Below are 27,649 nucleotides of genomic sequence, written 5' to 3' on the forward strand. Positions count from 1 at the left end.
TCCTGAAGTAGACACTAGGAGCTCAACTTGCAAAAGCAGCAAGTACTCTTACCTACTGAGTCGTCTCTCCAGCCAATGAGTAGAACTGGTAAGTTTAGGGGAAAATAGAAGAAAGCAAAAGGAAGAGAGATTTATACATGACTAAAGATAATTATTAAAAAGAAAATGAAAGAAAGGAACTCATCCCAGTACTTAAGACAGAGATAGAATACAAAGAGTGAAATTTTCATGATGGAATATGAAAAACTAAGGAAGTTTCACTTTCAAAGTTTGATAAACTTGGGTTATAGGCATCCAGGGCAATGCTCAACTTCTGTTTGCATGCTGGAGATCTTAACCTTGCCCTTCTTTCTTGTATAGCAAGCATTCTTATCCACTGAGCTATCTCCCTAGCCCCATAGGTTCACAGTGAAAACATCTCTCTCTATTCAAAAGGGTACTGTATTGCACAGCCATGTGAATGAACTTAATAGCATGGAATAATTTAAGAATAATGATGATTTATATTATGTATATTTTGCCATAGTTAAAAAAAACTTTGGCAACTATTGTGTGATATAAAGTTTATTGTTCTAGTGTGTACATTCATGCATGTATATCTGTGCACGTAAATTTTATGCAGGGGTTGTGGAAATAGTAAAATTATTAAGAGCATTCCTCCATGGTCAGAATATGGGGCTGTTGTAGTGGATGGAAAATGGAGCTGTTTCAGGAAAGAGGAAGAGTCTAACAAAGACACATAAAGAAAACAAGGCAGCAATTCTAGCCTGATGAGGCAGAGGGATGGTATGTGCACATACTGATTACTAATCATGTAAACGGCTTTAGACACACTGCTAAGGGAAAGTGCAGGGCTATGGGGGAGCTGAGTATGAGACTATACAAAACAGCAATGGTATTAAATTCACTATATCATCAAATGCAGCACAGACGGAAGAAGTTAAGTCAACACGCATTTATTTAGTCTGGGGCCCAGAATGGGAGATGTTGCCTGTTGTGATGTTTGAGCATCTGAATTCTTAGACTATATTGAGTGATTTGGAGTGGCAATGAAAAAGGGTAGCAGTGTCAAAAGGCTGAACTCAGCTATGACAATACAGAGGTACTTCACAGGAATCAACAGAAGCCCATCAGGTTTGATTAGAGATTGCCACAAGCCTAAAATAGAGGTAGGGATAGTGCTGATTATATATAACAACTATAACAACAACTATAACTATATATAGTGTATGTATGTAAAATTACATATGTAATAATTACATATAATTCAGTATTTTATAGTTGTATTATATATCACATATATTATTATATTACATAGTAAATATAATATATAATTGGATATATATGGTTATAACATCTAAGAACATTTGCCCATTTTTTTTAATATTTGGAACTGGTGTGTACTTTTTCAAGAAGTTTACAGTTTAGAGTAACTGGCATACTGTAATATTTTAAAAGAGATATTGGTGAAGGAACGTGCCCTTTGCTATATTTTTTTTAAAGAATTATTTATTTTATGTATGTGAGTACACTGTAGCTGTCTTCAGACACACCAGAAGAGGGCATCAGATTCCATTACAGATGGTTGTGAGCCACCATGTGGTTGCTGGGATTTGAACTCAGGACCTTTGCAAGAGCAGTCGGTGCTCTTAACCGCTGAGCCATCTCTCCAGCCCCCCATACTGGAATTCTTAATGTTTCTATATCTTTTACAAAGATCTTTCAAAAATTTATTCACAATAGCCCTCTGATATGCAGATCAATCTCTACTTTCTTTCAAATAAAAGGTGGTATTGTCAAATGCCAAGAGATGTTTCAGACAATACAGATACAAAAGAAGTCAACCAAATTTAAGAACCAGAGGCCGCTTCTTTTGTCATGAGTGAAGTTTTAGTGATGTAAGGAAACCGATGTTGGAGATGAGAGTGTTGAGGAGACGGGAGGTGAGGTGTCATCTATAGTTGGGTGCATAGTCTCTCGGAGTTCAAAACGTACTTGATGAATGAAGACATTGAGACCATATTAAAAAATGGTTGCCTTTCTGTCATCTCACACACAAACACACACCCTTTCCTATTTAATAATAACAGGACACGGACACACAGGCAACTTCGACACACACCCTTTCGTATTTAATAATAACAGGACACACCACACAGAGGCAACTCCGTTGGCGGTGACAGGTTCGGACGTCCTGGGCTGAGCACCGCTCCATGGAGCAGAGTCAGGTCGGGACCTTCTCGCAACCCAAGAAGTGACAGAGCCTGGCGAGAAGCACCAACCGCAGCCAGCACGCTTCTGCGACCACACGCCTCAACAGCTGTTAGCACGGAAGGACCCAAACAACCCCGTCTCCAAGGGCAATGCGCCGCCACACTTCCGGAAACGTCGCGTACGGAGGGCGCTGCGATTTTGCGTCACTTCCGCCACCTCTAGCGCGGTGGCCCTTGCGTAGATGAGGTGGGGGTGGGAGGAGTCACGCTGGACGCTATTGTTTCTCTTCCGGTGCTGTGTGCTCTACTCGGGAAGGCATTGGGACCGCTGCGTCCGGTAGTGACGGGCCCTTCCTGCAGACCAGCCCTTCCAGTTTCTAGTCTGGTAACATTGGACGGCTACGGTGGCCGAGGAGGTTTGAGCGCGCCGGAAGTGTCCCTGCGCGCGCCGGGCTAGGCTGGAGACGCACGTGGCGCGGTGAGTGCGGCGGAGGGCGAGCGAGGGTGAGGGCACCCGCGGGGCGGGATGCGGTGGCGAGGCACGGGATGCGGTGGCGAGGCACGGCCGTGGGGCTGGGGCGAAGACACCGCTCTCTCCGCGCTCGCCACTTGGCTGTGTGGGCGAGTGGCAGGGCGGCGTTTACTGCTCTCCCCTTCTTGGTGGCCTGAGCGAGGCGGAGGGGACTTAGATAAATGATCGGCCCGCGGTGACCGGGAGGAGCGGCCCGTCTATTTCGCCAGGCCGGAGAGAGCATGTCTTTCCGAGGCGGAGGTCGCGGAGGCTTTAATCGCGGTGGTGGAGGCGGAGGCTTCAACCGTGGCGGCGGCAGCAACAACCACTTCCGAGGGGGCGGCGGAGGCGGCGGCGGTGGCGGCAATTTCAGGGGCGGAAGCGGCGGCGGCGGCAGTTTCAGGGGCGGCGGCCGAGGAGGATTTGGACGAGGGGGCGGTCGTGGAGGCTTTAATAAATTTCAAGATCAAGGGCCTCCAGAACGTGTCGTCTGTAAGTCGTCTTCAGAGTTTAACCTCCTTTGCATTGGGAATAGAATCCGGTTTAAGTTATTAGTGCGTTTGTTGATAAGTCTCCGAAAGGCAAGTCGCTTGGGTGTACGCAGGATGAGTTTGCTGAACAACATGGTTAAAGTCAAGGGGATGTTATAATAAGCCTTATATGATGGGATTGGAAACCGTGTTTAATAAGGTGACATGAGGAAAACGTGGATTCACACTCCATAACCATGCAGCCTAGTTTGCACACACACTCCCTTGCACCCTGCAAAATCATGTTGTAAATAAGTGTGTGAGGCCACATTCACAGTTCCCCTGTGTTCCGTGCTGCCTGAAGTCTGTGCATTGGACACACGGATGGAGAAGGGATTTCAAGAGATATATAAGTAGAACTTGGCTGATAGTGAGAAGAAGGGTCTAGTTGTTGTTAAGGATGGGGAGTTAGTTTTGTAGGCAAATGGTATTAATCGTAGGTTACAGAGACAGCGGCGCCTTGTGTTTGCACACTTCCCAGGGAGGGGTTAAGTCACTGGCGAAGAAGTGGCGATGAGTTCTGAGGAAGGGAGGAGGGATCAACAAAGCCAGAGTGGTTCACAGTTCGAGGCTGGGGAAAAGAAGGAAGAGTCAGTGGAACGTAGCATTGAATGCAGTCGTAACAGCCATGACAGGGTAACTGGTGGGCAGCGGCGAGTGAGCACCGTTGTAAGCACCGAGTTTGTTGTTCCTGTTGCTTGAGTATCAGGTGTGGCTGCAGTTAGATGTGACTGGCCTCATTTTACAGTGTACAGACAGAAGGGGAGTGAGTCACTTTTAGGTCTCATGGTAGTGGCATGCTAACTTGGGACTGCAGTGTTGACAGCTGAGCTCTGCCACAGAGGGGATCAGATACGGGGAAAGACAAGTGGCCAAGCCCACTTGCTTCCCGCAGTTGGTCAGTGTTTGAAGTGGCTCCGTGTCTGTGTTTTGTGCTGTTTCAGTGTTAGGAGAGTTTATGCATCCCTGTGAAGATGACATCGTGTGTAAATGTACCACCGAGGAGAACAAGGTGCCGTACTTCAACGCTCCTGTTTACTTAGAAAACAAAGAACAAGTCGGGAAAGTGGATGAGATATTTGGACAGCTTAGAGATTTTGTATCCTTTCTATTGGATGAGTCAGCAATCTCCTTAAGGAATTATTGTGTCCTTTCCTCCCCAGCCAGAAATATCAAAGCAAACTCACTGTTTCATTTAGTGAGATAGCAAAGCTACAGACAGTCTCACGGAGGAGGATCTGTAGGGAGCGCATCCGTCCAAATTTAAAAATGATGCGCCAAGGAGAGATGGCTGTCCTCTGGGTTCTGGGAGTGGTGGCCATTTGAATACATGCCACCGGATTGTATTGGCTCTTCTGTCTCTTTACATATAATGATTCCCCATAGGATTTGGGGTGGGGGTATTGATTGTGGGGTTTGGGTTTTGTTTTAATTATTTTAAAGAAAATGCCATTTCTAGTTGGAAATTTCTTTCTTATAGCTAGGCATTCTTAGTATATTTTTCCTTAATTTAATTAATAGTATTTTTCAGTTAAATTGTCAGAAAACATGAAGGCATCCTCCTTTAAAAAGCTACAGAAGGTGAGTCAAACTTAATTAAAATTTTGGATTCAGAGTGGGTGGCATGTATCTTCCTTGAGGCAGTCACAGCTCCTCTATGCTTGGCCATGAAGTGCTGAGGCTGCTTCACAGTAGTAACGAAGCACTGAGTTACCCAAGTGTCTCTGCTACAGCCCTAGCTGGCCCGGAACTCACTTGTTGAGCTTACATTGACTTCTGACTTGATATGATCTTCCTGCCTCTACCTCCTAAGTCCTGTGGTCACAGTGTGTGCTGTCACACCCAGTGGAAGTTTATCAGTGCTGAGACGTAACAATGAACCAGTAGTCCCAGCACTTGGAGGCAGAGAGATGGCAGGAGAGCAGCTTTGAGTATAGCTTAGGCTACGTAGTGAAGTCCAGGTCATCTTGAGATGCTTGGCATAAGTAGGTAAATACTAAAGGGTTTCACATGTATCTGTATTTACTCTTAGCCTTCCTTGAGGCGGTGCTTTTGAAACTGAAAGCTAAGAGTTAACTAGGAAAGAGTCTTACACCTGGTGTGCATCACAAATACCTGAAGACAGCTCTTAAAATGGCATCCTTTAAGGTCCCATTCTTATAAATTTGACCCAGTTGCCCTTAAGTAGCACCCACAATAAAGTTTCAGGAAAGAAGGCTGGAGAATTTTGATGTCCTTAGGCAAGTACTTCAGCACTAGGCTGCCAGAGTGGGGAGTGTATTTTACATGGAGAAAACCGAAGTGTCTGCGATGATGGGGTAGGGAAAGTTCTCAATTCAAAAAAAAGCTGGCGAGGTAAGAAGGAGCTTTATACATTCTGAAAAAGACTAGATTTTACTTTAAACATTGTTTCGGAGTACTAGGGTGAACTTGATCTTCATATTTGTGCTCTAAAAGAACACTGGAGAGACAGAGAAGCTCTCTAGGGAAGGGCCAACAGTGTAGGCTGTAAGAAGCCACAGTTGCTATGGGGCAAGGCTGGAGTCCATGGAAATGGAGAGGAGGTGGAGCTGTGAGCAGAGGAGGAGGAGTCAGTTGGTGTGGTAACTATTACCATCGTTAGGAGTTGGATTCCAGCATCTTCGTGTCTTATGATCCTACTCACTGACTTAGGCAGCATTGGAGAACAGAGTTGAGAAAAGACAATTTCATTTGGGGTATAGTGAGTTTAAGATACTTGAGGTAGGCAGAAGATTGGGCGGTCACAGGTGAGTATAGGATAAAGATAATGCTGGGAGGTTGTTGATGAACAGACACTGTCTAGGAAGGATGGACGCAGTGCAGCACTCAGGAGAGCTTCAGGCCCCATCTCAGATTTAAACTACTGGCACAGGGTCACAGGAAAGGTGGCTGCTCACCACAAGCATGCCGTGCAAATAGGGACAGAAAAGTAGACTAGTTTCCAAGAGGAGTGCTTAGCTGTGGTCAAGTACACACACTATTCAGGGGTTCAGGAGCAGGGTAGTCAGCTGTCAAAGAGCTTATGGAATGGCGGTCCCAAGAGCCAGATTGGAACTGGAAATTAGATGGAGACAACTTGCTAATAGCAAGTGACCACTGGTTGTAGATGGAAAAACTAATGGAATACTTTCTTAAAATAGCTAATTTACCAAAGTCTTCCCAATTGTACTATAATTTGGATAATTTTCTCTTGGCAGCTCTCTTAAGTCAAAATGTAAAATTTTTAGGACATTTTTTTATTTAAAATGGGGTTGAATTTGCCTTATTTTTATGTGTTTTTGTGCAGTCCAGAGCACTGTCTTATGTGTCTTTTGATCTTCACAGAACTTTGTGATAGGTACTTTTATCTACATTCTGTATATAAGAAACCTAATAATTAGAGGGAGGAAAGACTAAGTCCTTGTCCAGAACCATGCAGTGTAAATGCCAGGAGTGGAGTTTGAACCTAAGTAGATTTGCCTGTAGCATACTGCCCTTGGCACACTAACTGTATCACTCAACTTGCAGTTCTATATAGACCCGTACAAGCTGCTGCCGCTGCAGAGGTTTCTGCCTCGTCCTCCTGGTGAGAAAGGACCTCCCAGAGGTGGCGGTGGTGGCGGCAGGGGAGGTCGAGGAGGAGGAAGAGGAGGCGGTGGCCGAGGTGGTGGAAGAGGTGGTAAGTTACTGTGGGGGTTTAATGAGATTTTGTAGCCACAGTTTAATTTTGCATGTAACCAAAATTTTTCTTACCTTTATTTCTCTCTCATATATCAGTATGGGTAGAAGTGCTTTGTTTCCATAACTTAAAAAGAAGGAAAAAAATTAGCGTTACCTTTGGAGGATTTCAGACCCTTGGGTTGTTCATGTTTTAATGGAGGTGTTATAAGGGCGCCCTCACCCACTGCTTAAAGACAGATATGTCCTGAGGAATGTATGGTTGCATGCTTCTGTTGTCATTGCACAAACCCTCTTGTAGAACGTCGTCACTCCCGAGGCCCCTTGGTGCAATCGAGTAGTAAGATGGAGACGAGTCAGGTGATGGGGCAGGCTGCTCTAGGTACGCTTCTTTTGATGGGAGGTACTGTAAAGTCGCAGTGTAAAGGGAACAGAAGTGAATACACAAGCTGCAAACAGTTTTTAACTACCATGGAGCATTGTGTGCTGTACATAACTGTGTGTGCTGAACTTCTGTACGACTGGGCTTCTATATTCCCACATTGCCATGAGCATGTGAGTAATGTCTTACTCTAATGTGGGATGGTAGAATTTTCCACCTCCGTGGTGTGGGAGACTTATACGTGACAGACAGTTCACTATTTATTATATGACTATATAAGACACCCCCCTCCTCTTTTGGTTTTACAAGGCAGGGTTTCTCTGTGTATCTGGCTGACCTGGAATTCTATCTGTAGACGAGGCTAGCCTCAAACTCACAGAGATCTGCCTGCCTCTGCCTCCGCAGCTCGGGGATTAAAGGTGTGCATCACCATCGCTTGGCAAGAATTTTTTTTAACTGAATTACAGTTTTTAGCTATCAATGAATAGTAATGTAGTTATATGCCAAGAGGTGGTCGTGTATGTATTTACTATGCAAGCATATTCTTTTAGTTCCTTCAACAAGTTGTGCATACAGTGATCTCCATGTACATGCCGTCACACATGCAAGCACACACGGAAAATAAATGTGAGAAACGGAAGACGGGCTTGTCTTAGTGTGCCTTACTGCCCCACTGGGGAAATTGCAAATTCTCTATTTTTATCCTTTAAAAGGTTTTGTAAAATATAATAGATGAATTTATATTTAATTTTTATGATTATAGGAATTGTAGAATCTTTACAGTTTATCAGAAAATGAGAAGCTATAATTAACATCTGTTTCCTTTTTAAGGTGGTTTTAGAGGAGGAAGAGGAGGAGGTGGGGGCTTCAGAGGAGGAAGAGGAGGTGGCGGATTCCGAGGTGAGTATGACCAGAGATGTCTTTAAACAATTGGAATTGTAGCTTGATATTCTCTGTTGTTTATTTCCCTCCACCAGCAAGCATGGAGAACACTGATGTTCTTGGCTTAGTTTATGGCTCTTTACTACACAACTCTTTATTGCTTTCTCTTAATTCTTCACCAGGTTACTCTGTTGTATTAGTAATCAAGAAAGTGTATAATACAAATGGCAGTTGTGTTTGGTAATGTAAATGTACTGAGCATCACAGGAATTCCTGCTGATTTTAAGGTTTAAGTTTGGATACTAGCACTGTTGCAAACCTTCTTATTTTTTATCTTATTTTTTTACCAGGAAGGGGACATTAGCTGTCCAGTTGGCAGACCTGACCACTTGTGTTCCCGCTGCGTGGCCTGCTTCTGCTATGGTTGACGTCTGTGTCTGGAGCAGTCTTGAGGAGGCCATTCCGTCAGTGGAGCTGAGTCAGCAGCATCGCGTAGAAACAGGGGAGTAGGGCAGTCAGCTCTGCTCAGAGAGGAGAACTCCGCTTTGTACAGAACCTGGCACTCTGTGGGTGCTTAGAGAAAACAGGACTTTTCATTTGAAGCATATTTGGATTTTTTAAATAAAATTTTTTATTTCCTTAACTTACGTTTATTGAACAGAACCTATTTTTTTAAGTTTGAAAGAAAGAGTAAAGCTTAAACCCATTGGGTTACAGATAGAAACTCTGGTGGTGGGTAGGGTAGGGTGAAATTTGTCTAAAATATACAGTGATCCTACAACGCACCAAATACGCGCAGACAAAGGCGGCGTCCATCCTCCAGTGAAGTCAGGCTGTTGGAACAGCGCTTTAGAATTAGCATGGCCTCCACTTTCAGATAGGGGCTCAACAGCTGTGTTTGCTGTGTTTCACTTTTGTGTTTTATAGGACACAGGATAAAGCTATTGCAGTTAATAAGTATTTAACATTTTTTATTTCAAGTCCATTAAGATTTGAGTGGCTCTGTTCATGTGAAAACTATAGTCCAAGAAACTTAGGGGTAGAAATTTAAATGTGGATTATTAAAAGTTTTCTGAAGAATTTTTTTTACATGAAAGACTGACATGTCTTCATTTTAAGTAAATATTTGACTACCTGTCACATGTTCCAGTTCCTGGGTAGGCATGTCATAGATGAGATTGGCTTTGGCCTCCGTCGCTGTCAAGAAATAAGCACTGCCAGCTCAACATGGAGCCACGTGCCAGCTGGCACTGTTCCTCCCTCGCTGGTTACTTCTCATGGACGGCTGCTGTGGCAGGAGTGACTTGTTCTTAAGTACTTGTTTTAGTAGAATATAATTGTGCCTGTGCCTGAGTTCTCCCCACTTTCTTAATGGAATCAGTGCTATGATATGGAGGCCAAAGCAAAGGCCTAGAGGCCAGAACAGGTAAGAGCTCACATCTCGGTCTGGGTCCACAGGTAGAAATGGCATGGACTGAAGAGTCGTTGAAGATAGCTCTGAGTGACACTCGCACAAGGTACACCTCCAGTCCTTTCCATCTGTTCCACTACTAGGGACCAAGTGCTCAAACATGAGCCTAAGGGCCCATTTTCATCCACACATCAGTTTGGGAAGGGCATTAGCGCCAAGAACCAGTGCAACCTTACTAAGAGTTGTTAAGATGACAGAGGTGAAGGATTGTAGAAGTCGGTGTACAGACCACCTGGACATTGTACATTGATATCCCAGACTGACTTCAGATTCTGTGTAGCCAAGGCTGACCTCGGCTGTTAGGATTATAGAGAGTGTGGTTTCCCTTTTACTCTACATAACTAGTTAAACATTGCTGTGTCTCACTCCCCTGTGTCTCTGGGGTTTGGTTGAAAGATTTCAGTTCTAATCAAATTCAAATGAATCCCACTACCCGAACTTTGAGGTACTGAGATTTACACGATAGGCTCAGATTCCCTGCATAAGTTCTTTTTAAGGTACTCACATTTTAAAACATTTGAGTACTGCTCAGGTAGGCCACCCTGTTCCCTAGACTGAACTGCAACTAAGCCTCTAGGGAACCCGAGATGAGCCGATACGCCCTCCAGTGGTTCTATTACACTATGCAGAAATTGTGACTTGAGCCTTGCTTTGAAGCTCTACTGTCTAAACTTGGGAATTACGATGTTAAAAAGTAGTCTAGGTTCCTCTTTATCCTAACTGCATGTTCATACCATGTTTTCATGTGTCCATACGGACTACCAGGATTATCAGTTGAGTGGCTGACTAATGTGAGCTCGTGCATGTCAAAATACAGGAGAATTAACCAAGGTGGCATAGAGCGTGGTGTATCCATGCTGTAGAACACTTAACACTTGGCTATCACAGCTGAACTGGGTTTTTATGGGATGGTATTTAGGGGGAACAGGCTTCATCATGTGTGTGTTACAGACATACTGGTTACATATAATAGATGACCTCATTTTTGTTTAAAAAGAAAGAAGTGGCAAGAACCTCAAACTCTTAGCTCAGGCAATATTGGTGCCATTCATCCAGGGATTTAGAAGTGTGGGAGTTGATAGTGTTATTGCTAAGGAAAATACATGTGCACACACACACACACACACACACGGACCTGAGATGAAGAAAACCAGTGTGTAATGTGTTAACAGTTGGATCTCTAGTACAAAGGTGCAGTCCCTCACCTGAATGGCTACAGAAGATAACGGAACAGAGCTCATTTCAGGAACTGCTTTTGGAGTTGGGGTTTGCCTGTGGCTTTTGTTTGCTAGACTAGGATGTGTTTACTTGGTAATCTGCTTATAAGTACAAGCCTGGACCTAAAGTGCTTAAGATGTGAGGTGGTTGGAATTTCTCTTTGTTTTACTAAGGAGATTTTTCTCTCATTCTAAGAATTAAAATCTTTTCCTCTTCAGCCCAATTATGTGTTAATGGACAGTCTCTGTGAAAAGGCCTTTCTTTGAGGTCTAGAAGCGGAAATGATTTGTCCTGAAAGAACATTCTTGACCGATCACCATTGATTGCTGAGGGCTGCACCAAAGGTGGTCTTGACTTTCCAAAATGCTGAGTGACGCTTCGGATTTTAACAGCTCGGGCTCTAGGAGCGAAGGTTCTGTCTTTTCAAAGACTGAGCACAGCGTCATTGCGGCTTACCTGATTGTGGCAGGTACAGGTGTTTATTCAGTGACCTGCTTCTCGGGTGGAAGAAGAACTGAGGTGGTGGGCACAAGGGTGCAATATGCAGGCTAGCTCATAAATGGGGTGGGGGTGGGGTTGTAACAATCAGAGAAAATGGACATGGAAAAGTATGCTACTTCCTGATAGGGAAGGTTTTTGAGCAAAGAGGGACAAGAAAAGCTTTGTATCAAATGAAGCTTTAAAATAAAACTTGTCCTTATATTTGGTTTTTACATTAAATTCATGAGCAGAGTGTGTATCGTGGTAAAAGCATGCTTTCTATCATTTATGACTCTCATGCATAAATTGCAGTTTTCTTGGTAGGAAATAGCTTACGATTAAAAGTTTAAAGCAGAAGATAGAGGCTGCAGATCTGGTGTGTAAGTTCAGCTCCTCCCGCAGGCAGCCATGGAAGGCAGCAGCTGCAGGGCCGACCGTCTTTTCGTATCTTTGAAAGTGGGCCCAAGGGATTTCAGCTTTTTACTCTTCCATAGTCTCCTTTGCAAAATGAGGATAAGAATCAGGGATCTACCACGCTCCTTATGAGAGTCTATATAGTCAATGACATCAAGGCCCCTAAGGGATGTGGGTAGATGGTGAGCAGCTATGCTCTTGTTGGTACAGCCATCCGATTGAGATGAAGGCTTGTTTGTAGAAAAGGAGTGAGAGAAGTGACAGAAACTGTACCAGTGGCCGATGTGACTTTTATAACCAGCAATTATTTGACCTCAAACTTCACAGAAGTGGCGAGTTTTAGTAACTGTTATATTGGGTTCATTGCTTTTCGGATTGACATTTATGAAAAATTCAAGTGTGTTTCTAAAAACAGTGAGAAATATATCTCTATGTGTCTTCATAACTACTTAGTTTTTACCTCATAGTTGACGTGGGCTATAGATAACAATTTCCTTTTAATTTTAGTGGTACCGTAACTAGCTCATTTGAATACTTCTGGGTGGTAAGAGGCAAAAAGTGAGCCCCCAATTCCAGAATTACACTACACAGAGGCACTGTATACAAGTTTTGGCTCCATTAAATATGCGGCAGGGGAAATCTAACATTGATCTGGCATTTTGAAGCCTGGAACAGGAGAATTGCTAAGGATTCCAGAGTCACCTGGGGTCCATAGGGAGACTGTCACAAACAAACAAACAAACACTAAAACAACAACAACAAAAAACAAACAAAAAACTGGTCATGAGATTAGTATGGGAAGGAAATTTCCTAAGGAACTTTGGTAGCTGCGTTTTTGGTTTTTTTTTTTCCTAATTCATACGGATGAAGAGCTGAGCGGCTGCCTGGTTCTGAACAGAGGCCTTTTGTTAGGTCTGTCGTGTGGCTGCACAGGTCAGTTTGCTATGTTTTCTCGTAGAGGAACTGAAGGAAGTGGATCTAAGCTCTTCGTGCTTTTGTTCTGTGTGTGTCGAGTATCTTGGATTCTTCCTATCCCCTCAGTTTCCTCCTTTAACAAAAACCCACTGAGCTCCCAAATAAGAATGAACACTGAGTTGAGGAAAAGGCGCCCTTAAGTATCATTCCACTTACCGTTTTACCACAGGCCTGTGTTTATTATTTTTACCATGGGCCTGTATTGTTGTTGTTGTTGTTTTACTGTCGAGGTTATTTATTTTGTATATGTATTTAATTAATTAATTTTTTGAACCAGGAGCTTACTTTATTGTGTCTACGAGGCCAAGGCTGGCCTTGTATTCAGAGTCTTCCAGGTTCTGCCTTCCGAGTGTTGGGATTACAGGTGTGTTGCCACCCTGCCTGGCTTCACTGTCAATTAATCTGTTTTTACTTACGTGTGTGTGTGTGAGCGATTATTACCACATGATGTCTACAGAGGCCAGAAGAGGATGTCAGGTCCTTCTTCTGGGACCTGCAGTTACAGGTGGCTATGAGCTGCCCCACACAGGTACTAGGAACAGGATTCAGGTCGTCTGGAAGAGCAGCAAGTGCTCATAACCTCTGAGCCATCTCTGTACCCCATAAGATGTCATTTAATCTCTTATTTGGATTTGAGCTCACTTTTACCAGCTTCCATTGCTGCAGGCCCTATGTTAATTCAGTGTGCATGAGCACGCTCTCTGTACCACTTACAGCTGAGAATGGAGAGGATGATACATGTGTGGACTTGAAATAATTCGTCCTTGGAGAATTGTAAAAGTGTGAGAGGTTGGATGAAAAAGATAGACTGATGGGTCTTCTGCCTGCCCATTGGAAAGTACCTATAACCAGGGAACTAATTCAGTGCTTAAGACAGCTAGAGGGGTTGGCTGAGTATCCAGCAGAGATGGACCCCAGAAGCTGGAAGGCTACCGGGAGTCACCGAAGGGTTAGAGAGGGACAATATGATCTGACTTGCATTTCAGAAATGTGTTGTGATGGTAGCTAAGAGGCCATTCAAGTAGGCCACTGCAGCGAGCTGAAGTCCAAGAAGAGGGAGCATTGCCTGGCGTCTGGGGGTGAGGTGAGGTGGAGAATGCCACCCGTCAGTGATGCAGTTCACCGAGAGAGGGACACACCTGGAGAAGAGCACGTTTGAGGTGGGAGGTGATGTCTCTTGAGTTCAGCTGCACATGGGGCCTTGAGTCTTACAGTGCCAATCTCAAATGCAATGAAACCACTCAGAATGATGAATTAGGAAAGAAGAGGGTCTGGCTGGAGAGATAGTTCAGTGGTTAAGAGCACTGACTGCTATTCTAGAGGTCCAGAGTTCAATTCCTAGCAACAACATAGTGGCTCACAACCATTTATAATGGGATCTGATGCCCTCTTCTGGTATGTCTGAAGACAGCTACAATGTACTCACATACATAAAATAAATAAATATTAAAAAAAAAGAAAAAAGGAAAGAAGAGGGTCTAGGACAGAGAGTTGGAAAATACGCATTTATTATGGAAGTGTTGAAGAAAGGTTTTCAGGTAGACCAAGAAGAGATGGGAGGGGAGCTGCAGGACCAGGGTGGCATGGAGGGGGGAGGGTAGGACTACTTAGAGTTTAGACTGATGGGTCTTCTGCCTGCCCATTGGAAAGTACCAGTAACCAGGGAACTAATTCAGTGCTTAAGACAGCTAGAGAGAATGGAAAAAATGAGTAAATTATTTGTATAGTACCTACCTTCTATTGGAGACTCCTCCAAAATTATTTTATTCTATGTCCTTGCTAGGCCACAATTTACGTGCCATATTTAACTTGTACGATGTTTTGTCTTTTTTCTTTTCACCCTCATGATAATTTCTTGTACATTTACTAAGAAGATCCAAAGGCTTATCGAATTTGTTCTCATTGTGCTTAAAGGGATAGTAGGAAACGCGCTGACTGGAGTTTTAGTGGCATTCCAGTTTTTAAAACTTACTGTGTGGCATGTACTCAAGAAAGAGTTCACTGAGAGCCTGAGATATATAAAGGCGAGGACAGCATAAGAGCTGAATGCCTTAGCATCACTTAAGAACAAGATAATATCAACAAGTATTTTGGGAACTCGGGAAGGATAATATAGAATCCTACGGGTAGGAGGCCACTTCAGGGCTAACTTGGGCTTGGCCTGAACTTTGAAGGATGGCTGGCATTTGAATATACAGAAAACAGCATGAGGTGTTTCAGGTGGGGAAAAATAGGAAGTCAAGATTTGCAACTTGATGTATTTGATTAACTGCTAGGCCAGTGAGCTTCCTTCACAGGTGTGGAGAGAGGACAGCAACAGTGTAGGGCAGAGAGCCCAGATAGTCGGGTCAGGACATTGGGCTTCTAATTCTTCCTAGTGTTGGGGTACTGAAGCTTCCAGTTGAGCTACTGCTTATTCTTTGATGAAGCAATCAGACTGTGGCAGCAGTGTGGAGGAGAGAGATGGGGATCTGGAAGATTGGTGTAAAAGGATGCTAACACCGAGAAAGAACGGAGGTTCTGACTGACCCGATCCTCCTGTGTGTGTGCTGGTGTTTGGGATTATTCCCACAGGTTTGGACTCTAGCTGACAACTAAGCATCAAATAGTTCTTTTCGTGAGAAGCACAATTCTCTTGTTTGTTGCATAACTTTCCTTTCTAGAGGGAAATAAGTAATTCTTATTGTCAGAGGCCACACTCGCATGCTGGTTAGCAACTTTAGTCCTCAAGCTAAAAAGCTGTCTGGGTCTGGCCAACTGTGGGACACTGAACACGCTGAGTTCTTCATTCCAGGGCTGAGAATGGTATCACCTGTGGTGCCCCAGTGACCCAGGAATCTAGCTTGACCTGTTTAGATGGTCAAATATTGCAATAGGCATTTTCCTAGAGAGATAGAGACAGAGACACAAAGAGACAAAGACAGAAAGACAGACAGAGACAGACAGTGAGCATTTGCACGCATGTGTGTGTTGAATGAAGAATTTCAACGTTGACATGTTGAATTTCAAGAAATACTGGGTAGTCACATGACCGTATGCACTACACGCTTAATGTGCTTATTGATAGTGAACCAAATAAAAGATGTGAGAAGTGCCAGAGATGCAGCTAGGGTGGAGTACTGGCTGGGTTTCTGTGTCAACACAGAATCATCAGAGAGGAAGGCGACTCAGTTGAGGAAAGGCCTCCATGAGACCCAGCGGTAAGGCATTTTCTGTTAGTGATCAATGCGGGAGCGCCCAGCCCATGGTGGGTGGTGCCCTCCCTGGGCTGGTGGTACTGGGTTCTATAAAACAGGCTTTAAGAGAAAGCCTTGGGAAGCAATACAGTAAACAGCACCCCTCAGTGACCTCTGCATCAGCTCTTGCCTCCAGGATCCTGCCCTGTTTGAGATTCTGTCCTGACTTCTTCAATAAGGAACAGGACTGTAGAAAGGTAAGCCAAGCAAACCCTTTCCTCCCCAACTTGCACTTTGGCTTTGGTGTTTCATCACAGCAGTAGAAACCCTAACTAAGACAGAAGGAACGCTGGCTGAGGCTCAAGAGGGGAAACCAGACAGAAAGAAGGGGCCAGGCTTTGGGAAACGGAGAGGACTGTAGTCTGCTAAGGAGAGGGTGGCTGGCCATTCACACATCCTAAATACCAACACGCTGGAGTCATGGAAGCTACAGGGGAATTTATAGAGACAGACAGATGCTCGATGGTGATGACACTGAAGCCAGCCTTCAGCTCTGGCTTCTGCAATCATCAAGTTCTTTGTGTTTTCATTTCACCTCTATTTTCCAGAAGATGTTACAGTTCTAAGAAGAATGGGACCTCTTCAAACAAGGGGCTAAGCTGGGCTTGCTCTCTTTTGAAGCAACTTCAGTATTGAATTTTCATTCTCTTCTAAACGTTCAAGTTAAACAGATTGCGTGCTCCTTCCGTGTGCATCCTTAGGTATCACAAGCATTCTCAGCAACGTAGTAGTCCTGGGTATCTTCATCAAGTACAGGGAGCTGCGGACACCCACCAATGCAGTGATTATCAACCTGGCTTTCACCGATATAGGGGTCAGTAGCATCGGCTATCCCATGTCTGCGGCTTCAGATCTGCATGGAAGTTGGAAATTTGGACATGCAGGCTGTCAGGTATCAGAGATCTCTGGAATGAAAACAAGATGAAGTATAGCAAACAGATGCAAATTTTAAGTTCCCCAAACTGGGTCTGGGGAGGTGGGCCAGCGGGGAGAGTGCTCGCTGTGGGAACAAGGTGACCTGCACCAGGATGCCAGCACCCATGGAAAAACCAAGCATGGCGGGTAGCACCCACCTTTCATCTCAGTTCCAGGGAAGAAACGACAGGCAGGTGACAGGTGACTGGGTGCCTGTATGCATGTCTTGTACCGCATGTATGCAATGCTGGTGGAGCCAAGAGGAGGGCAGTGGATCCCCTAAAGCTGACTCTATAGATGGTTGTGAGTGACCATGTGCTGATGGGAATTGAACTCTGGGTCCTCTGGAAGAGCAGCCAGTGCTCTGAACTACTGAGCCATCTCTCCACCCTCAGGGATTCATTCTTTAAGGCGAGGTATAAGATTACTAATCATATAAAATTTCCCCAATCCAAAGAAACATACAAGGAGCATATTGGCATTCAACTACAGAGAAAAGTAATCTGCATATAATTCAAATAAAATATACACATAACAAATTTAAATGTATATTCTCTTTTCATTTCAGACAAAATATCTAATCACAATCATATTCTCTAAGAAATACACTTGTTACCACAGTGAATTTTTTTACTCTAGAAGGCCCTTTGTGAGAAATGTTAATAGCTGTATTTACTGTTATTTCTTTTGACAAGGAAATGTATTGGCATTAATTCGCACCTGGACAGTAGGCAAACAACTGTGGTCATGTTTTAGTAGCTTTAATAATTTGTTATTCCAAGCCAAAACAATAGAGGATAAAGTGAGAGGAATGGAGAATACTGGATGTTATTCCGCATACCAATCAACTTTCTCAAATCTTTCTCATTTTCAGTTTGTACTTCACAGGCTTCCTTTCTCCCTCCCTCCCTCCCTCCCTCCCTCCCTCCCTCCCTCCCTCCCTCCCTCCCTCCCTCCCTCCCTCCCTCCTTCCCTCCCTCCTTTCTCCCTCCCTCCCTCCCTCCTTTCTCCCTCCCTCCCTTCCTCCCTTCCTTCCTTCCTTCCTTCCTTCCTTCCTTCCTTCCTTCCTTCCTTCCTTCCTTCCTTCCTTCCTTCCTTCCAGATAGTGGAACTTCAGAGGTACTGTGGGAGGCCATTGCACACCATTCCCATTTTGATTCTTTTCTTTGAGGGCTTTTCTTACTACATATTTTTGTGTACATGAACTAGATACTGTCTGATGCTTTGAATTATCTATCTGTCTGTCTGTCTATCTATCTATCTATCTATCTATCTATCTATCTATCTATCTATCTATATGAAAGGATGTCTCTCTCTCACACACACACATACATACATATATGTATATCTAAAAATGAAAGGAAGTTACAAGCGTGTGTGTGTGTGTGTGTGTGTGTAAAACTTTCTTTCAGTTTTAGATATTATGATTTCAGGGTTATCCACGTTGATGGAGGTGACTGTGTCATTATTATACAGCTCTACAATATTCTATTTTGTGAACATAACACACAATCCGTAACCCACTGAATGAAATTAGTGTTGCCTGTTGGAGTGTTAAATGATCTTGGTTTGTTCTTGTGCAGGGTACCATAACTGCAGTGAGTTCATGCGTGCAATGGCCACATCACAACCAGAAGACAGCATAGTAGAGCAGTTTTCCACATGCTCTAGTTTTTACATCTGTCCCCTCTATTGTGATGTTCCCTGAGCCAGGTCTAGGGGAAAGAATAATAAAGATGTCCCATTGAAGGCTGAGCACCCAGTTATTCTCAACAACTTATTCTTACCTTTGACCAGCATTAACTGCTGGCTAGACGCAGAGAGAAGCTTCTCTCGCCAAGGGCATAGGGTAGCACTGGTCTGGATGTATAATCGGTGTTTAGAAGGCAGGCTAACAGCATGCCCATTTAGGAAGGCCACAGTGGAGGTTCCTCCCTTTTGACAAGGTTTATAGTATCATAATGACTTGCCTTCTTTACAGTCCTCAAATGCAATCCAAAGTGATTGGTTATGCCCATAACCTTTGTTCCACTGTTCCACTGTGTGAGCATTTAATATGTTTGAAATGTATTCTAACAATGAGGCAAAACTACAAATGATTAGGGGTGGCAAGATGGCTCAGTGGGTAAAAATGCTTGCTACACAAGCCAGATAATCTGAGTTCATTCTCTGTAGCCCACACTGCTAGGAGAGAACCAACTCCCAGAAACTGTCCTCACGTGTCCACATATGTGCATGGCGTGCACATGTACACACATGTACACACACACCATATAAACACAATAGAAAATGTAAATGTCTCATGGGAGGGCGTGGGAATGGTGGGCTGTTTCTGATTTTGAGTTTCAGATTTATGCAGGACTGAATATCTTCTTTGGGATGGTGAGCATTGGCTTACTCACAGTTGTAGCTATGGATCGGTACCTGACCATCAGCTGCCCTGATGTAGGTAATGGCGTTTCTTGTCTTTCTCAGTGGTGCCATTCACTATGTAACAGTCATTCAACATGCATTTGTCTTAAAGTACAGACATGAGGGTTTGTAATCAGGCTCAGTCTTATTTCTCCAGAAATCCTTGTTCCAACGTTCTGAGAGCTTCCTATAATACTTAAATCCAGACTTCATTAAGCAATCCTTCAAGGCCCCTCAGGATCAGCCCTGGTTGCCTTTCCAGCTTTGTCCAGGGTCACTGTCACTTTGGGCCAGGTGGGAATGGTGGCTATGTCGCCTTCCTTGCCCAGCAAAGCTTTTGCTCGTGCTTGTCCTCTACACTTTACCATTCAGATGTTAGGTTGCCATGTTGGTCAGAGTGTGAAACTCCATTGGCAGGCTTTGTGTGCTCTAAGGGACTGGGTTGTGTCGTTAGTGGAACCAGTGGGTCTTGTCACTGTGAACAACACTAACGCTTCCTGTGTTTCACACCAGGACGAAGAATGACCACCAACACTTACCTCAGCATGATCCTGGGTGCCTGGATCAATGGCCTGTTTTGGGCTTTGATGCCCATCATAGGGTGGGCTAGTTATGCCCCGGATCCTACAGGGGCCACGTGTACCATAAACTGGCGGAAAAATGATACGTAAGAGATGTGTTTACATTTTAAACTCAAGTGCTCCTGAGGTAGACATCTCTGAGCCTTCTGCTCATCCGAGTGTTCCTTATATAGGCTGTGGCAAAGGCTTCCTTGGTAGTGATGGTCTGATCTAAATGGGAGACAGACTAAAGACTGGCTTATGCATGCTTGTAAGTCAAGGTCATCTGGTTCCCTTTGTCTCCTTTTTTTGACTTTCGTTTCTTCCTCTCCTCTCTTAAGGCAGCAATGGGGACAGTTCCACTCTTTATTCATCTCAGAGCAGTGGTCACAAGTGGGAAGAGGGCTAGTGAAGCCAAAGAGTAGGCAGTTGTAACCAAACCCTAGGCCTCCCCTGTACAGCCTTTTCCAGGTGGCCTGGCATTCAGGCACATCCTAAGGTCCCTGCAAGGATTTGCTGTGAGTTGACAATGCTCTTCTAGGTCTGCCATGGGCATGAGGATCCCTTAGTTCATTAAAGGAAATGAAAGAACTCAAAAACAAAACAAGAATCCTCTAAAATATTTTTTCTGTAAAGAGTCAAACTTCAGGCTCCTCCTCAGCTCTGTCATCATACTGTGAAAGCAGTCATCAACCATATGTAAATGAGTACACAGGGCTGTGTTTAATAAAACGTTATTTACAAAGACAGTTGGCAGGCAGGAACCAGCCCATAGGCCACAGTTTGTTGGTCTACATGAACTGTGAAATGTAAGCCGAACGTTCTTCCTAAACCCTTTAGCAGTAGAGCGTCTGTTACCATTTCTAGCAGTCATTTTCTCTTCCCCTTCCCCTCATTTAGGGCATTGAGTCATCATGGTTGTCTTTTCTTATCCCCAGCTCGTTTGTGTCTTACACCATGATGGTTATTGTGGTGAACTTCATTGTGCCCTTGACAGTGATGTTTTACTGTTACTACCACGTCAGTCGGTCCCTGAGACTCTACACCGCTAGTGACTGCACTGCACACATCAACAGAGACTGGGCAGACCAGGTGGATGTAACAAAGGTAAGAGGTTGGAATCCTTGAAATATATTTGGAAATACAGCTTTCAATCTACATAGCTGAAGGGTTCTGTGGCCTCCATTGCTCCTTCTGCTGCTGTTTGTCCCTGTGTTGCTGAACTGAACGCTATTCCTCCGTGTTGGGTGTCTGTGTGCTGTGCTCCCAGGACTTCCTGCCACACAGACTGTAAGGATCCCTGCCAAGCCTTGGCCTGATCAGTCCCACGCCTTTCCCTCTGCCTTTCTCTCTTCTCATCTTGCAGTATGTTAGCAGTATTGGTTAGATTACAAGGCTGGCTGGCTGGCTGCCTTTGGTTCTAACATCCCCGACACGTGGTTCATTTTGTCTTCTCCCTGTAGCCTTGATTTCCTCTGGTCTGGCTGCTCTGTAAACAGAGACCTTCCCTCCATCATGTAAACAAAGCGCACAGGGCTCCTCTTCACATTATCCATCTATATGTAAAGCACTCAGCCAATGGCTAGTGTGAGAATCCACTGAGCTTAGTATAGGACAGTGTTCCCAAGTTGAGTTTAGAAGGATTGGTTGGTTGAGATTAGCAAATAATGATGGGGGCGGGGCAGTTGTCAGTAAAACTAGACGTGAGTTGGAGCGGGTTTGCATGCATCTGTGCTTGAAGCAGGCATGGTGCGCTCTTCGCAGCACATGAAAGGGTGTTCTTTACATGTGTGTGACACTATGAGATACAATGTCACATATTGCTCAGCACAGCCATTTGCAAGGCTCTTGCTATCATAGACGTCTCCAGAGCCGAAACAAAGAATAGTGAAGGTGAACCCCAGCTTCTTTTGTGTTACCAACACTAGATTCTCCTGCTCCTGTATATGTCTTAACCATGCAAACATTTCAGATGCTAGTCTTGGTGATGGTCTCTTTTTACAGATGTCTGTGATAATGATACTCATGTTTCTGCTGGCGTGGTCCCCTTATTCCATCGTGTGCTTGTGGGCTTGTTTTGGAAACCCCAAAAAGATTCCTCCTTCAATGGCTATCATAGCTCCACTGTTTGCAAAATCCTCTACGTTCTACAACCCCTGTATTTACGTGGCTGCGAATAAGAAGTGAGTAGTGTTTTCCACGTTTCCGATTAAAATGGCAATGCCAAAAGAATGTTAATAGCAGTGGCTAGTGTTCTAAGACTTGCCGAAGTGAATTGCAGAAACCTGTGACAACCGTCTTACTTAGGGTCTGTAGTACTGTGATAAAACACCAGGATCAAAAGCAACTTGCAGAGGAAAGAGTTCACTTCAGCTTCCAGTTCTATAGTTCATAGCCAAGGAAGTCAGGGCAGAGATGCAGGCCAGAAATCTGGAGTTAGGGGCTGATGTGAAGACCATGGAGGAGTGCTGCTTCCAGGCTTGCTCAGGCTAACGAATGATACTGCTAACGAATGGCACTGGCCACAGTAAGCTGGGCTCTCCTACATCAGTAGTCAATCAAGAGAAGGCATTACAGCTTGTCCACAGGTCAGTCTGATGGGGGCATTTTCTCAGCGGAGGTTTTCTCTTCCCATATGAGTCTAGCCTGTGTCAAGTTGACATCAAACCAGCCAGCACAGCAAGGCAGTTTAAGGTTATTTGGCTTATGCAACTGGTGAAACTACCAAGACCTTATACATTGAGACCTCTACTTTTGTGACAGGCTGTACCTACACAGTGGCAGAAATGTCCTTGGGCAACCCAGACCCAAATTCTATCAGCTCAGCATCCAAAGACAAGCTTCATCTCAAATGACCATGTGGCAGGAAAGTTCCTGGTTGGTCACTGACCAACTGTGTTGGAGTGGTTATCTCTCTGTGTTGAGTGGCTATATGGAAAAGTGTTTTCTAGAGAAAAGAATAGTGAAGGTAGCCATGGGCTCTCAGAGGGTAGTATAGCTGGATACTTCCCAGGAGTGCAGTAGAGAAGTTCTTGTCCCTTCACAAACCTCCTGGGTGAAGGTTAGATGACTTCATTTTCCATCACTGTTGGATGAAGAACCTTGGCAAGTCACAGAATGTCACCACTGTGCCTGTTTAAATGTGTAAATGTGGGTAATGCATGGCTTTGAGAGGGCAGCTTTAGCTGTAGATATTTGAAGGAACACACAGACCTTAAGATGAGGTAAAATGCATAAGGAGACCAAAGGCCATATCACAAGGACAAGGTCAGAATCTGTTGTGGCCAGCAAGTGGCTCACATGCCTGGGTTCTAGTCTGGAAAGGCATCTTGGAAACCTGGAAGAGAAGAGGGGGGGCTAGGCGGTGCGTGTGCGAGAGAGACGGAACCAAGACAATCAGTCTGATCAAGGTTCGATTTTACTATTTCTGACACTCAGTTATGAAGCAGGGGAAGGGGCCTGATTCCCGTCAAATCATCTTGGAGAAAGGTTGCAGGTGAACACGTGATAGTTCCGGAACAGCTAGGTGGCAGGCAGTGGCAGTGGGAGTAGCAGGATGATAGGGCGGCAAGCTTCGCCCGATGCTCTCTAACACTGAAACCTGAGCAAACAGGTTTCAGGCTGGGGAGGTTACAAGAATCTGCTGTAAATCCTCTGAGACAACATTCTCAGGCCCCCTCAAATTGAAATGGCCTTGCCCAGAAGACCTATGAAAATGAATCCTTAATTCAAACATGGAACTTAGTGCACTCAGTAGCTGATGTGTCATTAAACGTACCCAGCTATGGAGTTTATCAGACGTCCATATTCATCATTAGTGGTGCAAAACCGGCCTTTATCTGTCTGTCCTATATATTTATAAGGGTCTCTGTTGAAGATGTTGAAGTTGGGTGTAGTGATGTATTTAGAGATACCCATGGACAGTAGTGGGTCTTCAGACTTGACTGAAAATTCTTTCAAAGGTTCATGTCATTCTAGAATAACACATTTTCTCATTTGCTTGTGGCAGGTTCCGGAAGGCCATGTTGGCCATGTTTAAATGCCAACCTCACCTAGCAATGCCTGAGCCAAGTACTCTACCAATGGAAATGCCTCAGAGCCCATTGGCTCCTGCGAGGATCTGAAATGCAAGAAAAGAATATACTGCCAAACATTTGATTTGCTTATTTTTTGGCAATACACTAACTTTGTTTTAAATATGGATCCATTTAAACCAAGTGCAGACATAGACTATTGCCTTACTGGACGGCAGGTTCCTCCCACTCAGCCAACCCAACTCTGCTTGAGCAGTGGTTGCCGTAGAGCCTTCACCATGTCCTCAAGGATAATTAAGTAGCTATACTTGCTTTGATGAATCCGGGCACACAAAACTACAGTCTCTTTTCTTTCTTCTTAAAAGGCACGCATTATAGTAGATTAATGACCTGTAACTTGATTAAGTTTTCCATTTGACAAGAAACAACTATCAGAATACCAGAATATTTTAATAAAATTATAATCCTCAATAATTAATTGCTAAAATGAGTTATTTCATCTTTTCAGCTATGAAAAGATAAATTTATCATTTCAAAAATTTGAATTTAGAATCAATTATTAATTCATGTTATTTAAACAAAAATATTCAAATATTAAACAAAATTGCTTCCTATTATGCCAGTCTGTTGCATGTACATTTTATAGTAGTGTAACATCTATGTATTGTGTTGAATAGTGTAAATTTGCATTGTGTTCATTTGTGTGCATGTATGTGTTTGTGTGTGTGTGCGCGCACGTGCGTGTGTGCGTGCATGCATGCCTGCCTGCCTGCCTGCCTGCCTGCCTGCCTGCCTGCCTGCCTGCCTGCCTGCCTGCAGAGGCCAGAAGAGGGCATCTGATCTCCTGGAACTGGAATTACAGACAGTTGTAATTACAACACCTGAGGGTGCTGGGAACCAAATTCAGGACTCTGGAAGAGCATCAAAAGGTCTTGACCATGGAGCCATCTCTCTAGCCCCTAAATTACCATTTTCCTGACAATATATTTTTATACGTCTGCCATTAGAATTAAGTTTGAACAGAGTGGCGCTTTTTTATAATTTTGCCCTTTGTGGTATCTTTAGTACATAGACTCATTCTGTCTGGCACAAAGTAGGCAATCAGAGTGGATTTGTAGACTCAGGTTTTGCTGTTTAAATGGCTGTGACTATTAAACAGAGCACAGTATACCGTTATTTTAAAGGTAGACAAGTAAATCGTTTCAAGTTTTTATTCTTTCTTATGAGACTGGGCTCAACCTCAAGGTTACCAGCATCTCAATTCTGGGGATTACAGATATGTACCACCAAGCCTGGATCAACTTTTTTCACTTTTATAGATGCAAAATTGGGAACACTTTAATACAAATATAGGGGTGGGTATCTGTAGCTGCCCATGGTCACACGAACTGGGTTCCTGAGTGGGAGGCTGGAGCTGTATGGGAGGAAATGACGGGAGAAATAAGGGGACCAAGACAGATTCTGATCAAGGCCCAATGTTTACTCAAGAGTCTGAACTTATAAAGGGGTAAGGCCCATCCCCCACCATGCCAGGCTTTCATGTGGCCGCGGATGGCTACTGGTATCAATTATTCTATCTGAATCCTTATCCAGGTTAAGGTGATTGGACAGAAATATAAGAGAGTCTTATAGTTGATAGACGTCTCCAAGTGTGGGTCTACACTGCTTTGGCGATGTGTATACATTCACTCCATATTATAATAATGTTCTTTCATATTTCAAAGCTATGAGTTATATACTGTAGCGTGAATTCATTTTCTTTCACATCTCGCTCAGTGCTCATCAGACTATAGATCTTTATCTGTTGCCCCCCACACCCACACACACACTTTGTAAGTTGCCTCCTTAACCCCTTTGTCGGCATATTAAAGACCTACCTACTAGTTTACCGAGACAGTTCCCTTCCTGTGGACAATGGTGAGAGTTGCTATAACAACCTCCTAATTTAGCTTTCCATCCTCTGCGCATTCTCACTCCGACTGTGAATTAATGCCATAGCCAACTGTTTAAAAATGCACTTCCAGTCCTTTAAATCTTTCTGACCAAACTTTCAGGAGCCTGCGGTGGCAAAAGCCTTCAATTGAAGGGTGAAAGGGCTTATTTTGGGTCATGGTTGGAGAGAATTGAGTTCAGCATTCGGGACAAGGGATGCAGCTGGTCACACGGTATCTACCGACAGGAAGCCGAATGACATCAATTCTGGTGCTCACTCCCTTTACCCTTTTAGTCTAAGACCCCAGCACACGGGGTTGTGGTACCCAAACTCAGGATACCTCCTTCCGGCCCAGTTACCCCAATCTAGACAGTTGCTCACAGACAAACTCATAGATCTGTTCTCCAGTTGATTGTGTGTACTGTCAAGTTTACTACCACGCCTGCGAAGGAAGTCTGACTGCTTTAGACGAAAAGTTCAAGGCCCTCCTCACCATGGCCCAGAGAAACTTCGCATTTTGTAATTCTCCAGTAGCGACATTAAAAATGTGTTCCTGGAGGGCTCTGAGTGCTCGTTCATCCCCCCCTCACACACACACACACAGTTAAGCTGCTTATGGAGACAATCTAGCAGGGGGTCTGTGCTTAGTCACAGAACAGTTAAATAGTTGAGACAATATTTACCATATTACCTAGAGAATTGATAGCGAGGTCTAGTGTGCAAAGCTTTGAGTTTATTCCTAACAACAAACAAGGGATAACTTCACTTTAACATGAAGGACTTCAGTGGTGCACTAATATCTAACACATGTTAACCAACTAATTTATACAATAAGACTGACTAAGCTTTGAATCTGGCTCCCTATGGCTACTGGGCTCACCAGCTTAGTTAGTGGCTTATCACTATACAGTTTTGCTATACTCAGTTGGTCAGGTCCTGGTCTTCCAGGTAAGAATATCACAAACCTGATAATGCAGACAGTTTGGTCACTTAGTGAGTGGAGTTTTACTACCAACCTATTGTCTCTCTCCTGTACACAATAGCTCAGAGCTTCCACCCATCACTGCATCCCCAGAACTGGGAAACCCTGGGGTTGTCCTTAAATCCAGTCTTCATCGTGCCTACACGGAACCAAGTGATTTCCTCTCCTCTGTTTCCTGAAACTGCATTATCCACAGTCCTGTCAGCACATCGAGGTTGGGCCTCATGGCTGCTCACTGGGACCAGAACCACCAGTGCCCACCTAGAGCCTCCAGCTCCCCTCCTGCTGGCTCTAAACCCTTTGTCCACACAGCTACCAGGAAATCCGACTAATCTGTTGATCTGATGAGCCACTCGAAGCTTAACTTTTCTGGCTTTGCTGCCTGGAGTCTGTGTGGCTCTTTAGCAGGGCACCCAAGGTCCTTCCTCTGCCACCTCAGCTCACCTACTTAATCCTAAGCCACAGAAAGTGCTCGTGTTTTTCTGAGGTTCTCTTGAAGCTTTATACACATGCATGCACACATACACAGCACACACACATATACACACATGTACACACACAGATACACACACACACACAGCACACACACAGAGCTGTCTTTCCTGTTTCCCGCTGCTTGCTGGAGAGGGAGCTCAGGTGCCACCCAGCAAGACAGCTTTGCCTGGTTACCCAGGCTGAACATGATGTTCTCTTGTGCTTCCTCACTGACCCGTCTCTCTCTCTATCATTTGAGTTCTTCATGAACTGCAACGCTGTGTTGCTTATCTTCGTACCTCTAGTCTTTGGTTCGGAGGTTGGCAGGTTCTCCATAAATATTTGACGA

The 27,649-nt window shown here is 44.2% G+C and overlaps 2 protein-coding genes across 3 annotated transcripts; both read left to right on the plus strand.

The window, feature by feature from the left end:
* The first annotated feature begins 2,439 nt into the window (after positions 1-2,439).
* On the plus strand, positions 2,440-8,839 carry Gar1 (GAR1 ribonucleoprotein). Its single transcript, XM_021158518.2, has 7 exons — positions 2,440-2,691; positions 2,955-3,216; positions 4,199-4,353; positions 4,776-4,835; positions 6,783-6,933; positions 8,146-8,214; positions 8,547-8,839. Exons 2-7 carry the CDS (start codon positions 2,967-2,969, stop codon positions 8,558-8,560), a joined length of 699 nt encoding a protein of 232 aa, XP_021014177.1. The 5' UTR covers positions 2,440-2,691; positions 2,955-2,966; the 3' UTR covers positions 8,561-8,839.
* A 2,409-nt stretch (positions 8,840-11,248) lies between these two features.
* On the plus strand, positions 11,249-24,001 carry Rrh (retinal pigment epithelium-derived rhodopsin homolog). Of its 2 annotated transcripts, XM_021158915.2 has the most exons (7): positions 11,249-11,354; positions 16,692-16,882; positions 19,255-19,354; positions 19,831-19,984; positions 20,816-20,984; positions 21,882-22,060; positions 23,887-24,001. In XM_021158915.2, the coding sequence occupies exons 1-7, from the start codon at positions 11,249-11,251 to the stop codon at positions 23,999-24,001; spliced, it is 1,014 nt and encodes a 337-aa protein (XP_021014574.1). The 2 variants fall into 2 exon arrangements, with proteins under 2 accessions (XP_021014574.1, XP_085691377.1); XM_085835251.1 differs by lacking the exons at positions 16,692-16,882; positions 19,255-19,354.
* The last annotated feature ends 3,648 nt before the right edge of the window (positions 24,002-27,649 follow it).

This window comes from Mus caroli, unplaced genomic scaffold, assembly GCF_978045245.1.
Source record: "Mus caroli unplaced genomic scaffold, Mus_caroli_1 scaffold_3, whole genome shotgun sequence".
Classification (NCBI taxonomy): domain Eukaryota; kingdom Metazoa; phylum Chordata; class Mammalia; order Rodentia; family Muridae; genus Mus; species Mus caroli.